Below are 16,440 nucleotides of genomic sequence, written 5' to 3' on the forward strand. Positions count from 1 at the left end.
TCCGTCTGACTGACATCCACTGCCTCAGATAAACTCTACAAGGTACAGGTCATTATTACAGTGACTTTCATACCTCTTCTGACAAAAACAGAAGAAAAAAAAGATCATTCTTCATTGTTGCAATGGCTTCATATGATCTTCTGCATCATCTTACCAGCAGACTGATACCAAATTATATTCACAAACCACTTTGTGACAGAGGATAACAGACACATGAGTGTTAGCCCAACTGTGTCTTGCTAAAAAAGCACAGCAGCAGCTCAACTAATCAGATCATCAGTTGACTTTCTGTGGCAGGTAGTCAAAATTAAAGCCTGCCAGACTGACGCAAAACCAGATTTGTGAACGTGAGCGTTTTAATCAGACTTTGGAGGATAAAGTTCCTACATGAATCAGACCAGAGTAAACTCAGCACCTTTGCACTACAGTTACCTCGACTCCAGAAGAACAACTATCCCAGCAGATCATCATGAGGAGGAAAACAAAGAGCTTTTTAAGGTTATTTGGTCACTCACACTAAACATGATGCTCGTTAACAGTGGTCTCTCGCCACTGTGGTGCTCCACCTCCACTAACTCCAGCGGCAACACAAGCCCACAGCTGCCTGAGGAGTTTCTGCTCTGCAGCCAACGCTGACGGTGATCTGTGAACTTCTGAGGAGCTACAAGTCTCATCCTTTATGTACGGCCGGCAATCAGACCGCTGCTCAACTTCCATCAAAAAGCCAACCCGGTAAAAACCAAAAAAGAAATGCTGATAATCATCCACGGCTCACAACATCAACTGGTGACCTGCCGTTGCCCCTAAAGTCTCCGCAGAGGTGCAGGTGCTGGTGATGGTGCTGGTGGTGGTGGTGGTGGGAGCGCTCGTTGCATGAGGTTGCGGGAGAAGAAAAGAAGCAGAGAAAAAGCGGCAGCACCAAAAACCACAAACGCCAGCTGTTGGGGAGAGCTGCATTTACACCAGACTCCCATCACTGGCAGCTGACTGTGTTAAGACTTGGAAGGCTGGATGCCACACACACACACACACACACACACGTAACAGCAATCATTAAAACCAAACGCCCCTGTGGCTACACCATTTTAGGAATAACCATCATTAGTTTGTGCTCTCCAAAACTATCCTCCAAACTTCACAAAATACACAACACACATTCGACCTGACAGTTTTCCCATAAAAGACACATCAGGGTGTTTTTTTTTTTCTTCTTCTTTCTTTCACATGCAGAAGAGGCGAGCGAGCATGAATCCACCATGCCATGACAAATGTGCACACAACATAGACCTGGCTTTGCCTGCCGCAGCATTGTTGTAGTGCTGCTTCCTTGCAGAGAGGAGCGGAGAGGCTGGATCCTGCTGACTGCATCTCAGCACTTGTAAACACTTCCCACATGCTACCTGAGAGGAAGAGGGCTGCATTGGCCGGGCTACTTACCGAAGGTAGTACTGTTTTAAAGCAAATGCAGCGTTGGAACAACTCCTGGGAAAGTTAAACTCCTCTCCAAGTTCAATCCACTGGTTTTTGTCGGACACCTGAAGAGGGGAGATGAGCTGGTTAGGAGATAAACACACAGGGGAGAAGAAAAAGAGCGGCTACTACTGCAGCCATCTGCTCTGCCACAGGTTCCCCCCCAATGAGGCAATATCACAATCACTGATCAATAACTTTCTCAAACTGCAAAAATAGCTTTTAAAATCTACTAATTTAGATTAATCTAGCAGGAGGTGTAGCATAACGTGGATTAATTAGCTGCTAATGTTTGCTAGCCGAGCATATTTACATTTGACACATCAGTAAGTACAACTGCCTGACTCCCTTTAGGATACAACCGTTACTGTGGAGGCTAGTTAGCACCGCAGCTAACAAGCTAACATGACTTCCCCCCGTTTTCGGGGGGTTAAAACCAAACGAGGCTGAACTCCGGCAAACTGTCTAAACCCCAAAACGGGGGGCTGGAGCCGGCGGAGAGCCGTTTGGCGGCGGAGCAGGCTCCGGTACCGTTCACCGTGCTGCCTTCACGGGCCTGTGAGGCCTACATTTTGTGGCACAGCCATGAAGCCGAAGAAAGATGGCTATGGCGAGAAAGAAAAAGCAAGCTTCCCCCCCCATTTGCGTGGAAACTAGCCGGCAAAAGCGGTAGGTCCTCCGCGAGGTGTTCCCCCCTGAAGGCCGGGCTCCGTGCCGATAATCGATGTTAAACGTGCCCGCTAATTTTGAGTCGCTCCAGCTGCACTCTGACTCCGAGCGGTCGGACTCCCTCGATTCAAACCGCACAACAACACAAGCCACCACATTGCATTGAGATACACGGCAAACTAGCACAAGGCCAACACCGACCCCACTAACCGTTTTTCCCACGCTGGTCCCGGGGAAACCCACTCCCGAGTTGTGGAGCCGTCCGCCGGGGGAAAGCCAACGGACGGCGGAGCGTGGAGAAAAAAATCCCACTTTTAGTTCCCACTCACCTTAGCAAATCCACCTAAGGAGACGACTCTGATGTAGAGAGCATTCAGGTCCAGCTCTTTCCCACCCACGAAAGGAATCTTCTTGAACGGCGACCTGAGGGGGAACCACCGGGAATAAAAGCACAAATGTTATTTAAACACCCCCGGCGCACTCGCGGCCGCATGCAAAGCCGATTTAAAGTTGCATTTCTCGGGCATAAAGACGCCCCAATCTCACCCTCTGCTTTGGTGAAATTGCCGCAGCTCGTCCAGGAAAGCCTGTCCTTTCCTCCGCTGATCTAGTAGATTTTTCCCCGTCGAATTTGCCATTGTTTTTGCGAGCAAAAACGGTTAAACCCCACTTCAGTCGCTTCTTAAGACGCCAAGGATCCCATACTCCGCCGGCGCTCAGTCATTCGCGAAGCTGAGTGTTTAAAAAGTTAAAGAAATAGCTGATAGCAAGAAGAGCGGCAGCCCGCTAATAAAGACTGATGCACACAGAAAAGCAAACCCGATTCAAGCCCGGACTAAGTTCCGACCAACTGTCACAAATACGACCGATTCAGCGGCGGGTCGGCGGCGCCATGGCGGGACGTGCAGAATAAATGCTTTTGGTCGCGGTTGTATTCGTTTGGAGTGGTTTGACAGTGTGTTACGGACGCAGCTCCGAGGCTATCGCGCACACTGTGGAGCGGCAGAGGGATCCAGTTCTCAGACAAAAAGACGTGAAGGCCGCGGAGCCCCCGGCCTGCCATGCGTGCAGCGCCCCCTGCGGCCACCGGCGGCAGCGCAGCGGCCAGAGCGGAGCGGAGCGGAGCCGCTGGAACAATAGAGACTGTTTTGTTTTTTAGGGACCGTCTGACAAGTCGTCTCTGCGCGGAAAACGGGGTCAGCAGGCACCGGGAAGTGTCCCGTGGGGGGAGGGGATAGCACTAATTAACATAGCTCCCCTTGTTAGCCCAACCAGGCTGGGGTGATGGGGGCAACAAAAAAAAAAAAAACAACCCTGGGTTTTATTGGTAAAAGGTGATTTTTTTTTTTTTTTTTTTTGGAGTGTTTGTAACTGGATTTGACTCATGAGGAAACAAATGCAGCACAGAAGAATGATAGACAATAACCTGAAACTGTAGTAAATCTAAAGTAAAATATATAAATATAATATGTCTGAGAAGTTAACTTATTAAGATAAAGTAAATATACGACTAATATATATAAAATGTAAACATACTATAGTAAATCTGAAAAATAAAGTAAATATACGACTAATATATATAAAATGTAAACATAATATAGTAAATCTGACATGAAATATAAACAAAATATGTCTGAGAAGTTAACTTATTAAAATAAAGTAAATATACAACTAATATATATATAAAATGTAAACATAATATAGTAAATCTAAAGTAAAATATAAATAAAATCTGTCTGAGAAGTTAACTTATTAAAATAAAGTAAATATACAACTAATATATATAAAATGTAAACATAATATAGTAAATCTAAAGTAAAATATAAATAAAATCTGTCTGAGAAGTTAACTTATTAAAATAAAGTAAGTATACGACTAATATATCTAAAATGTAAACATAGTAACATACATAATCATTCAACATACTAAATCTGACGTGAAATATAAATAAAATATGTAACTTATACGACTAATATATCTGAAATGTAAACATACTATAGTAAATCTGAAAAGTAAAGTAAATATACGGCTAATATATATAAAATGTAAACATACTATAGTAAATCTGACATGAAATATGAATAAAATATGTCTGAGAAGTTAACTTATATGACTAACATATATGAAATGTAAACATACTATAGTAAATCTAAAGTAAAATATAAATATTAGAATAAAAGATAAACATATATCTCAAAAGTTAACCCTACTTAAGTAATGTTAATATAAACTAAAAATATCTGAAATGTAAACATACAATATGTCTGAAAAGTTAACTCACTTAAGTAAAGTAGATATATGACTAACATACTATAGTAAATCTAAAGTAAAAAAACTAAATATATACAAATATAAACCAGCTATAGCTCAAAAGTTAACCCTACTTCAGTAATGTAAATATAAAACTAAAATATCTCACATGTAAACATACTCTATCTGAAATATACGCTAAAAAATGTCTATATATAGATATATATACTGATGCTGATGAAGACATAAGGTATTTCCATTTGAAGAGAGAGAGAGAAAAACACTCACCCTGTGACAAGATGATAATTAATCAAATTAATTAAACATTATTAATCCAATATCGGGGGAATTCACTTGTCACAGCAGCTAAACAGCACAGAGAAAAAAGACATAAACATATTAAAACATAACTATAAACACAAACACACTATCTTCCATATATACAAATATGTAGATATACGCATGGACTGTTCATAAATGAATTGCACATGATGTGAATATGAATAACTAAGGTGGGTGTAGATCATTACGTTAAGAATAAGTCATATTATTAATGATATGATGCTATACAATAATATGTATTATAATAAAACTCATTGGTTATCATCTAATTTACCACAAGTTCTACATTACCTCTGTGATTAGAGCTAATTCTCTACTGTCAGAGAAAAACTACACCCACTGTGCGACAAGCTCGTAATTATTCACATACCAAATATACAAGCCAAGATTAAATGTAGTGATGATGTTGAATAACATATTAAAGTCTATCTTTAACAGCTGACCCGGAACTGGAGTTCAGAAAAAATCATAATAAAAAAGTGTCTGTGTTATAAGTTATATATAATAATATTCAAAATCACTTTACAGCATCAGATACGTTTACTGACATTGACTTCACTTGTGTGCAACATATTAAAGTGCAAGGACACACTTTTTATTTCCTAAAATCATTATCAGTTTGCATTAACATCCATGCACATGCACTAATGTCCCTTTCACTTATAACCATCATATTCACCCTAAATGTCCTTATTGTGATAGTTCCTCTCATAATTTTGACATTAAATAAGCTTGTGCTGATCTTTTTTTTTGCAAACCTAGTTAATTCTGAAGATACTCTGTGCAATAAATAGATTAATTATGACGCCAATTTAAAATGCACTCATGCACAAGACTCTGCAGATGCTGTTAAATCAGTTTTTAAGCACTTTATGGTGACAACACTGTTTTTTTCCCCCCACATGCTGCAGTTTGTTGGTGCAAACTTGCAGGCGCTGTGGTGAGCGGCCCCTGTCCCCTGCTGACCGCCTCAAAACGACTTTTATGTGACGGGATGGTTGAAAATTACTCCTGATCCCTTCTCCCTGCAACTGCCAGGCGGATATCTTCTTGATGGGGTTACATTCAACCATTACACGTACCCCTTTGCTCAATGAAAAACCTGTCACAAAATGGCGGAGACGTACGTTAGCAGACCCCATTTTGAGGAATTGACACCAGACAGCGGGAAAGTGCGCGTCTTTGCGTGTGGTTTTTCAAAAAGGTGGCTTTTTAATGACAAACAAACTGCGGCACACCCGAGCTCACCTCACGCCCGTTTGGACTCCCCATCCGCCGACCGAACTCCGGGCTAACCAGTCGGTCGTGGCGCTAGCTTGTTAGCTTAGCCGACATGAGCTAACTTAGCATAAAACGACCACGAAAGCTGCGCCGAGCAGTTTTCTGTTAGCGTTAATCCAATTATCCCGCTGACGTATCACGTTAGCATAAAAAATATTTAGTGGTGATGGTTAATATCAGCCAGGTTGTTTTGAATAACTCCATGTTGGTGGGTTGCTAGCTAGCTAGCTAGCCGTAGCTTCGTCCTTCATTAGCGCGTCAAGCCCCTCATTAACATAGCTAGCTAATGATGCTAACTAGGCTATCTCCGGATGACAGCAGCTCACCTACAAGCTCCGAGAGCGAAACGCGGGGCTACAGGTGTCACCTTTGGGGTTATCTGCTGTGAAACGGGACCAAAAAAGGCAGAGAGTGTTCACCAGAAGAGACATTTAAACTACCTTAGCGATAGCCGCTCAAGGCACGCTGGTGTTGGAGCTAGCATGCTAGTTAGCTTGCGAACGTGCGCACACTTGCAGTTAATATTTGACATGTTTTCGGTTTTAAACGGTCACTGTTGTTGTCAGTGGAAATGTCTTGTTGTTTCTCATTTAAAGGGATGAAACATGGTGTGTTTTAGTCCTCCATCCTCCCTCTACTAGCCCGGTGTGTGAGGCACAGCTAGCTAAAGGTTAAGCCCGTCTTTGTATTAGCAGGCAGAGCACCGTTTACACTGACAGGTTCATAACAATCACAATAACAGTTTATTATAGAAAAAGTCGCTCATTTTAAGTGTTTATCTAAGATTATTTTGAAAGTCACATCTTCTTAATTGCCTTTATAATCGTCACAGATTCACTGCTGTCCAAATGATGCTATTTCTTGGAGGATTTTAAGCAGATTTAATGATGATAAATGTCAGTTTTGCAGTAGTTGAAGTAGTGAGGCAGTGCTGTATCGTGAGTGCTCGGCTAGAAAATGGCCCACATCACTCTGATGCACAAAGGCATCTCCTATAGCAGCCTTTAGGTGCGTTTGAGGATTATTAAATTATTTCTGTTATGCATCAAAAATGCAGCCGTTCATATCATAAAGATAAAGATTTACATCCATTTCTTTGGTGCTCGACATACTAATGATGCACAGAAAGTGATTGTTGAAATAAACACAGGATTTGAAGTGAAAATGTCAAAGTCTGCAGTGGATGCACTTTAATTTCTAACGTCTCATCGTGTACCTGTTGGCGTTTGGCACCTCAGGTGCATAACAACACATTAAACTGGCTTATTCCAGCTAGTGAGCTCAAACTTTTTGACGTATTCTAAGGATTTTCTGGTTGGATTCACTGTGAATGATCAATGAGATTAAGATGGATTATGATGTCGCCTGCAGCAAAACACTCGGCTCCAAAAACACACGACATAATGAAGATACTGTACGTTCGACATGATGTTGCAGCAGCGCTGTACGGCGAAACCATTTAAATGTCATCAGCAGTTCTGTTTTTCTCATGTCAAATATTGGATTTCAAGTTTTTGGTGAACGCCTTAACTCACAGCTGTCTGGTCCTTTGCTGTGAACAGGCTAACTCCATGAAGGTGCACATCAGGAGAAATGTGAGCTCCAAATCTGTAACCAAAAGGCCGATTTTTGCCATTCAAACTGCGTATAAAAGGCTGTGCGGTGACTGTAAATGTGCACTTGGGAGCAGCACGGTCAGTTATGCCATCACACCGAGGTCTTCATGTGATGTGACAGCCCGGCCTCTTGTGGCATATGGTGCAAATGGGGCCAGTAAGCCCAAGCTGCCTCCAAGCACCCAGACAAAAGAGCCCCAGTAGGACGCTAACTGCTCTTAACGTCCTTACACCTCCCCGCTCCCTGTGGCCTCCACGCCTGAGGTCTGCCTCCCTCTGAAGTCATTCGGTGGGACATGGCTCCATCTCCTGGCGGCCAGGCGTGGTGTCTGAGTGACGGGGTGGATTCACCTCGCCGCGTTAGGAACATATTGTACTTGGAGGGATCAGTTGAGAGATTTTAAACTGGATACAGTCACAGTTGGAGCAGGGTGCATGCTGGGAGAGCAGGGGAGGGAGCAGTGGGGGGTAGTGAGTGATCCTAATACAGCCGGAAGTTATGCAGCCCTGTACATTTCAAAGTTTTTGTGTCTTTTTTAGCATTTTTAAGTGAGTCACTATATTATTACTTGTGCATACGATTAAATATTGATGTATATAATAAATATATTTTTTTACAGGGACCATAATAATGGAATATTAACCAGTGGACCAAGCTACAGGCCTTTATATAAATACATAAAACTCAACAAGAATATATTTAGAAGACAGTAGAGAATAATCACAGCACACAACAACAAGCACCAGATCATTCATGGCCGTATGGCCGACCCCCAGGTCATTACAATCAATGATTAAAAGCCAAACCTGCCACATCAATGGTTTTAAATGACTACATTTGGTAATAACACTGTACAACACTGATCCCTTCTTTCAGCTGTAGAGGTTTTTTAGTTTGTTTCTACGTTGCTGCATAAGAATAAACATCACATCCTTTTTGTTGCAGGAAAATTGCAGTATTTTTAAACCTGGGCCCCATTTGGACATATTTTGCTCTCAAAATGATCCAAGAGATCAAATGAGCTCCAGTGGCTGTAATGTGACCCTTTAGGCAGATCAAAGTAGGCCTACTATGATTATATATAATTACATATTACAACTATACATCAGATTGTTATTCAAAGTGTCTGAGGACATTACAGAAAGGATCCCTTCAGAGATAGACCTGGAAGATTGTTTCTGTTTAGCCAGAAACAGCCGTTATATGGTTCTGTTCAAAGCCACCAGACTCCACTGACAAAAATAGTGATTTTGCACAGGAGTTGCTGATCTACCGCTGCTAGTTTGTTTGTGTTATTGTGTGACTCTGGTGAGTTAGAGGGTGTTTGAATGCAGCACAATGTACGTTTAACACACAAGAACACAAACCAACTAACCAATCATGGCAGCAGTAGACCAGCAGCTCCCATGTTCTGTAAGGTATAATTACTGTTTTTGTCAGTGGAGTCTGGTGGCTTTGAATAGAACAATGCACTTGGTGTTTCTGGTTTAAAAAAAAAAGGATCTTCCAGGTTTATCTCAGTAGGGATCCTCTCTATAATGTTGTCAGACACAATCTGAGCCTGTCAGTAACTAAAACAAGCATTTCAGTGGACATATACAGTCACTCCAAACCCAAAACATCCTCATCTTAGTTGTTCTTTAACTCCACAGGGCAGTTTAAAAACATCATCTTTCCAGATATTGAATGTATTTACTTGGTAAAGTTACAGTTTTGCTCCTTGTTCCATCCTGTTAGACACAAATTATTATTTAAATCAGCGTATTGTTGTAGTGTCTGTGATCCTCCTGTGCACAGGCTCTGCACGGCCTTTCTATGGGACAAAGTAGTGTTTTAGTCCAAGGTTTGTCTTTCCAACAGTCCCACCATTTAAGAAGAAGCTGTCCTTCATGTGAAGTTATTCCTGCTCTGATATGTCCTCATGTGTCTGGATTGATGTGAGTGTTTCATCACTAGGTGGCAGTTGTGTCCAAAGGTTTAGAGCTGCTGTGTGATGATACTCAGTGTTATTCCTGTTCCTTCTCTTATTATAACACAGTACGAACACTTCTGCTGTTCGTGTCACCTGTCGTGTGGTCACATGGCGCGCTAGCTGCAGATTTTGGTTTCAGTGCTCTGTAATCGATCATAGAAAATTCCCAGAATGCACTGTGAAACTTTTAAAGATCATGACATGGAAGTGATGTTGCCCACAGCCATGTTTTCAGACATCTCTGTCTCTGAGTTTCCCGCTCATGACTGACCTGGATGTGGAAGCAACTGTCCACTGACAGCCAAGAGAGACTTCTGGGAACGACAGCATCCATAAAAGTCCAAATAAATGCCCCGGCAACACTAAATGTCTGCTGGAGGACAAAAAGACATTCGCAAGTAAATAAAAAATCACCCAAACAGTTGAGTGCTGAGGGGAAAAGTTGCTATGTGAGATACTAAGTCTTGATTTTTGGATAGTTTCTCATTAATTTAAGATACTTAGTCGTTAGTTTGAGAAAGTTTTTCAATATTTTGAGATACTGAGTCATTAATTTACAGGTTTTATTGTTTTTTCCCCTCACGTTGAGAGTTTCTTGCAGTTTAAATCAGATTTTATTTGCATGTTTGCTGCCAAGAAGAAAACAACTGAATGTAGGAAGGAGGACTCAGGCTTTTGCCCTTTTTGTTTGGTTTTGAAAGAAGACTCCTTCCTAAATGTGCTGTTAAAGGACGACCATTTATCTGACCACTGTTACTGATTAGCTGATCAGCTCAGTGAAGCTGAACTCTGTGTTTGCAGAAGAGAACCTGCACTTCACCAAACTGTGGCAACAGGACAAATGTTTCATCTGCATGCCAGCACGGACCAGGAACATCGCCCGAGTTCACATTCTCCCCAGTAAAGTTAATCATCATCTGCTGCATTTGTGTCGTCCACGTTTCCTACAAGTCGGCAGCAGAACGACATCCAGCTCTGGGGAGGCTGAAGGGTCGGCCGACAGCCAGGCCGGCCGGCAGCTGGACGCCTGTTTCCTGAAGTATTTATGACAAAGAAGGCTGAAGTGGGGGCTGCCGTGGCTTCAGCTCACAATGGCGAGGGTGCGGCTGAAACTCTACACAAACCTGTCCTCCCTCCCCCTCACGAGACGAGACAGTGATGCTCATGTGGTTCATATTCTACATGCTGTGGATCATCGGCACGTCTCTGCCAGGCAGGGCTGCCACTCTCTGTGATCAGCTGTCACACTGTCTCCCACTTATTACAGACCTAAAAACACAACCACCGTTCCACAATAAAAGCTTTTTCTCTCTCAGTGTTTTAGAAATGGGGCACCTTTCAGGTACTGTGGTCCTGAGTGCTCCAGCTGATTACTGTGTGTGTGTGTGTTTGTATGGTGGCACCTTGTAGTGAATGTTGGATGTATATTTATTATTTATCTATTATTACCCATGATGCACTGTGGAAATAACCGTGAGGTCCCTCTGAAGCTCTGCAGTAAGATGACACTCAGGTGAGGCCGTGGCCCCGCCCCCAGCGGACCGAGCGCTCTGATTGGCTGATTCGAACAGCGCTGCCCACAAACAGCAGCGTGGATCCTCCCGGGGACCGGAGCGCACAAACGCAGCATTTCCACGAGGAAAAAACGCCTCAAACCAACGCAAACTGACCGGAACTTTCTGCTCGGACACCCTGGACCCTTCAGAGCTGCTGGTAAGAGCGAAACTTTGACTTTATCTCAGAGAGAAACTGACGGGATGAGTTGATGTGAAAGTTTTTGGGTTTGTTTTTTTCCGCCTGTGCAGAAGTTTCCTCCTGTTTTCTCCCCAAAATCCATGAGGGAGCCTCGTGGGGGCAAAAACACGGAACATACCGTCATGTTTTTTCACACAAGAAGAAGTTTGAATAGCGGCTTTCTATATAATCTATAAAAAGTATAATTGAAGTTAATGTGATTCTTTGCCTAGAATCTCCCCCCTGAAGGCTGTGGGTACGTTTACAGCTTAATTGTTGAAGAAAAGCCTCATAGGAGTCACATTTAGCTGAAAAGGGGGCAATTAAAATCAATTTCCAGCTGCAGCAGCACTCTGCAACCAAGCTGACACTGACAGGTCTGTGCACGCTGGTGCTGGTGGGAATAAAGGTGATGATGGTGAATATCTAACCTGAGGGGAGGTGGTGCATTTGGGTTCTTTGGGAAAAGCAGGAGAGGTGAGGTGCGGGGTGGCTGCTGTTTTTGGATCAAAGCAACAAAAAGGGATGTGTGTTAATTAGAAGTTGTGGAAATGTGACAGTCGTGGTTTCCTGCTGGAGGAAAAAGGATGGAGGAAAGGCTCGGCAGGTGCTTCCTGCTCTGAGAGCTACACGGGGTGTGTTCTGCTGTTGTCCTCACAGCATCAGTCTTTACTGGGCCTTAGTGATTTTAGCCTGATCATCCCTTGACTTCACTCTTAGATGATGCTGTTGACGCAACTCTAACTCATGAGTGGATTTGAAGGAAGAGGGTGAGTGAGAGCAGGTGTCTCATCATCATCATCATCATCATCATCCAGCCTCGTGAAAACTTAACTGCAGCTTTCTATTGATCCCCAATCAGCTGCTGGGCAGGACCACCCTGCTGCTGGGACCCGCTCAGCTGGTTTTATAAAGCTGCACTCAGATTAGAGTCAATAATCAGTTCAGATGTGACGTCACGTGAAGCTGCAGCAGAGAACGTGTCCTGTTATTGTTCTTGTCCAACCACAGAGAGTCTACGGTCATAATGAACCCAGTCCAGAGAATCTTACACCCACCAAATAACACGCTAAAGCTGCACTAATCCAATATTCTTAGATGAACTTTCACATTAAAGTGACAAATGTAGAAGATTCTCTCTATAATACTTTTATTGGCACTGACAGATATTACTTCAGGCCAATTTTCAACACCTGAAGAGTAAATCTTATCAGCGTCCGTGAGCCAATGAGCATGCAGCATGCTTGTACCGGGATCTAACGATGCCTGTGATTGGCTGTCTAATGTGACATGATGTGAATAAGTGACTCACTGTAGAGTTTTTAGCTCTATTAGCTCTGGTAGCTCTATTAGCCCTGTTAGCTCTGGTTGCTCTGTTAGCCTTATTGGCTCTGGTAGCTCTATTAGCACTGTTAGCTCTGTTAGCTTTATTAGCCCTGTTAGCTCTGGTTGCTCTGTTAGCCTTATTGGCTCTGGTAGCTCTATTAGCACTGTTAGCCTTGTAGCATGTTGGTGTTTTTGAGGCTCTGTCTCAGTCGTCCGGTAATATTATATAATATTATGTTAACAGACATCTTAGAGTCGTGGAAAATGGGTAAATTATGATGTTGTAAAAGTTGCTTGTCCAGCAGTGCTGGTACTGAACATTTTTGAATGTTACTCGGCTCTAATTGCCACCAAACTGCTACTCATTTTGGTTTTTCCGGCCTGAACCAGATATTTCTCCCGAGGAGCTTGTGGAGGGCAAACCGGAGCTTTTTCAGATGACCAGAAACACGACTGTGTTCTCAGTGGGAACAATATACAGTTAGAATACACCAGTCGTGCTGTTGTCCTCTCAGACTGGTTACACAATACACAATAATCGCTGCTCTGCTCTCAATGAATGAACACACACATGACGAGCAGCCCCCGTTTCCAACTATCTTCATAATCACCATCTGCTTGATCTTTGGCATCAGGCCTCACAGTTTGGGCCCCGCCAAGGCTCCCACAAGAAGTTAAGAGTGACACACACACACACACACACACACACACACACACACACACACACACACACACCAGATGAGACAAAGAAGGCTTAATGAGTTAAACATGCACGTGGGCACATATGGGCTGCGATGCTGCGTGTGTGGACACAATGGAGATGATAATGAAATCTTGGATTACCCCTCATTTATTTAGGGTACAGCTTACAGGAGGAGGGGGGGGGGCATGGTTAAGTGTGTGTGTGTTAAAGGGGGTTTGTTATTCTGTATTTGGATACGTGTAGAAACAGTTGGACTGACATGCAACATTACTTATTGATGGTGGTTTGTGGTTCTCTCACATCATGCACATGTTGCTGAACCAGACTGTGTAGAAGATGCTGAACTCCGCTGGCTCCAAACAGGAGTCTGATTGGATGGAAGTCAATGAGGAAAATGAGCCGACTTCTCACTTGAACATTTTCCTGATGAGTTTATGGTCTCAGTTGCTAGTTTACAGTCTTCTTCAACACATTTACATTTAGTAAATGATGCTTTTAGCTTTTGGGGCGGGGTCGGACCTTGTGATTAACCAATCGGAGGCGGCCTTCGTGGCTCCAAAAACCAAGATGTCGACGCCTGTAAAGCGAAACCCGGGACTTTAAAACCAGTGGGTGACGTCACTGTGGCTTCATCCACTTCTTGTATACAGTCAACGTGTCCACCATCTTTCCTGGTGGACACATTTCTACAGCGTCACAGTATATAATAGTAACTACAACAATAAACCACCACAACAATAAACAAACCGCTAAAAGTAAGAATAAAATGATGCATAAAACAAAGAGGCTACGTAAGAAAATAACTCTTGAGAGACAAGAAATGCCTAAAAAGCAAAAAAATAAAAAAAAATCAGAGGTGGGCTTCGTGGAGCAAACGTCACTTCTGGCTCCAAAGAAATCCAAGATGGTGACGCCCTTAAAGCCAAACTCAAGGCTTCAAAACAGCGGCCCACAAACCAATGGGTGACGCCATGGTGGCTACGTCCACCTCTTTTATACAGTCTGTGGAGAAAACTAGTATTTTTACCCCTCAAGTCATTATGTGAGCGCAGATTTACAGGTTTAGGATTGTGTTTTATTAGAATTTCCATTTATTTCCATTCTGGTGTTGCTTTTGTTAGAAAACATCCTTAAATCAGTGTTGACTGAAGGGATCTAAGGGATCACAGGTTTCTCCCACCAGGTTTTATCACCAGTGAGGCTGATTAGGGTGAAGGGTACTCCACTTCTTAACCCCCCCCCCACGCTAACTGGGATTATTATGTGGCAAACAAACGTGGCTAATTAGGCTCAGCTCGGCGTCACCTCCCCTCTCCCTCCTTGACCTTTCGCTTCTCCTTGGCCTGACCTTCTCTGAGGAGGTGGGGGTTGGATTGGGGTGGGGGTGGGGGGGTGACGTGGCTGTTATCTGAGCTGACCCTGATGAACCCTGTCACACGGCGATGCCGGGGCTGTGTGTTTGAGCGCTGGAGGCTCCGGTTTGTGGTGGGGGGGGAAACAATCAATCCATCATCATCAGAGCTCCGAGACACAGAATAACATTATTATGTGGTGTGAGTTTGAAATGACACATTAGAAGTGAAGGTCCTCGTGTTTAATCACAGTGCTCGTCTGGCGGTGGACGTCTGGCATGTCGTGGCTGCAGAACAGAAGCGTTGTTTGAAGTCAAAAGACTCGTGCAACCGTCAAATGTTTCACGTCCCAGTTTATTAATTTAACGAACGCATGATGTGAAGTTCCTCTGTTCGTTATGGGATGACTTCAGTTACAGTTACAGTCACAGTTTCCCTGCTCCACCAACAGCTGAGGGAAGATCAACGGTCAAGTATTTCAAACCGTCGGCAGGCTGCACGTCTGTGTGGCGACTGGAGCAATGATGTCACTGCAGTGTGTGTGTGTGTGTGTGTGTGTGTGTGTGAGGTCAGCAGAAACACCTCAGGGTGGGCACCTTGCCAGCCCTGCTGCAGCTTAAAGGTGTGTGTGTGTGTGCTGTGAACTGACTCAGCCGACTGACTGCTGACATCATGTTGGGAGGGGATTTAAGAATGAGGAAGTTAAGCCAGAATGATTATTCATCATTATAATTATTCATTTTAGGGATTAAATATCTTTATTAGATTACTTACTTAATGTTATTTCTGAGTGAGGAAGCAAGAAAATCCACTTTTAAGTCACAAATATTGTTGTTATTTATTATTAAGTCAGTATTCTGTGTCACAGTGTTGTAGTAAGAGGTATAATGTTCAGCAAGTATTGCAAAGTGAACTCCATCTGTTATTTTTGCAGTAATGATCCTAATTATCCTTTTTACTTATTGCACTTAAACAAACAGAGCACTGATTTCACCTCCATGTTGTGCTACATCGACTGGTCCTTTTTCTCCCAAACTGAATACAGAGTCTCTGTTATGGATCACGTGAGGTAACACTGGTGGTTTTAGTCTTCAGCTGTCTCTTCTATATGATTTGTTCCTGCTTAACATCCCTTGAAATGCTTCCAATCGATGCTGCTGATGCTGCTGCTGCTGATGATGATGATGATGCTGGTGTGTTTCTCAGAGCTCACTCTTCGCCTTCTGTTTCTGTTTTGTCTGTCTGCTCTCTGTTTGTTTGTTGCTGTTGGGTTCACATGCAGCTGCAGCACAGTTCAGCCAAAAGTGAAGCCAGAACATGTCGATCAGCTGCGACTGGGTGTTTGGGTCTGGAAGCTGATGTGCAGCTGAGCTTTGTTTGGGTGGAGAACACTTGAATATTTGATTTAATATTTACGGGGAGACTAACAACAACAACCGCTGGCTTTGTTTACTCCATCGATTATTGGATTTACTACGTTATGAGTGTTTAGTCAGACAACCTGATGGTTTGATATATTCTGTGTAAGGATACAGTCAGATTTTGGTTGACGGCTGTTTTGAAGCTTCAACTTTGGTTTTGTGGGCGCCGCCATCTTGTTTTTTTGATGCCAGAAGAGACTGTGTCCTGCTTTAGCGTCTATTTTCCTCTAAATGGGACCATAACTTACTAAATGAACGTCCTGCTGTGCTGAAGAAGACTGTAAACTACAGACTGAGAGCAGA

The 16,440-nt window shown here is 43.2% G+C and overlaps 1 protein-coding gene across 1 annotated transcript in view; it reads right to left on the minus strand.

Annotated features, from left to right (window-relative positions):
- Positions 1-2,833, minus strand: part of arid2 (AT-rich interactive domain 2) — a 36,242-nt gene extending 33,409 nt beyond the window's left edge. Inside the window, exons 1-3 of the mRNA XM_070853629.1 lie at positions 2,686-2,833; positions 2,469-2,562; positions 1,438-1,535 (exon numbers count right to left, since the gene is read on the minus strand). Coding sequence (XP_070709730.1) covers positions 1,438-1,535; positions 2,469-2,562; positions 2,686-2,777 — 284 coding nt within the window. The 5' untranslated portion in view covers positions 2,778-2,833. The remainder of the gene's footprint in view (positions 1-1,437; positions 1,536-2,468; positions 2,563-2,685) is intronic.
- Positions 2,834-16,440: the final 13,607 nt, after the last annotated feature.

The sequence above is a fragment of the Pempheris klunzingeri genome, chromosome 22, assembly GCF_042242105.1.
Source record: "Pempheris klunzingeri isolate RE-2024b chromosome 22, fPemKlu1.hap1, whole genome shotgun sequence".
NCBI lineage: Eukaryota > Metazoa > Chordata > Actinopteri > Acropomatiformes > Pempheridae > Pempheris > Pempheris klunzingeri.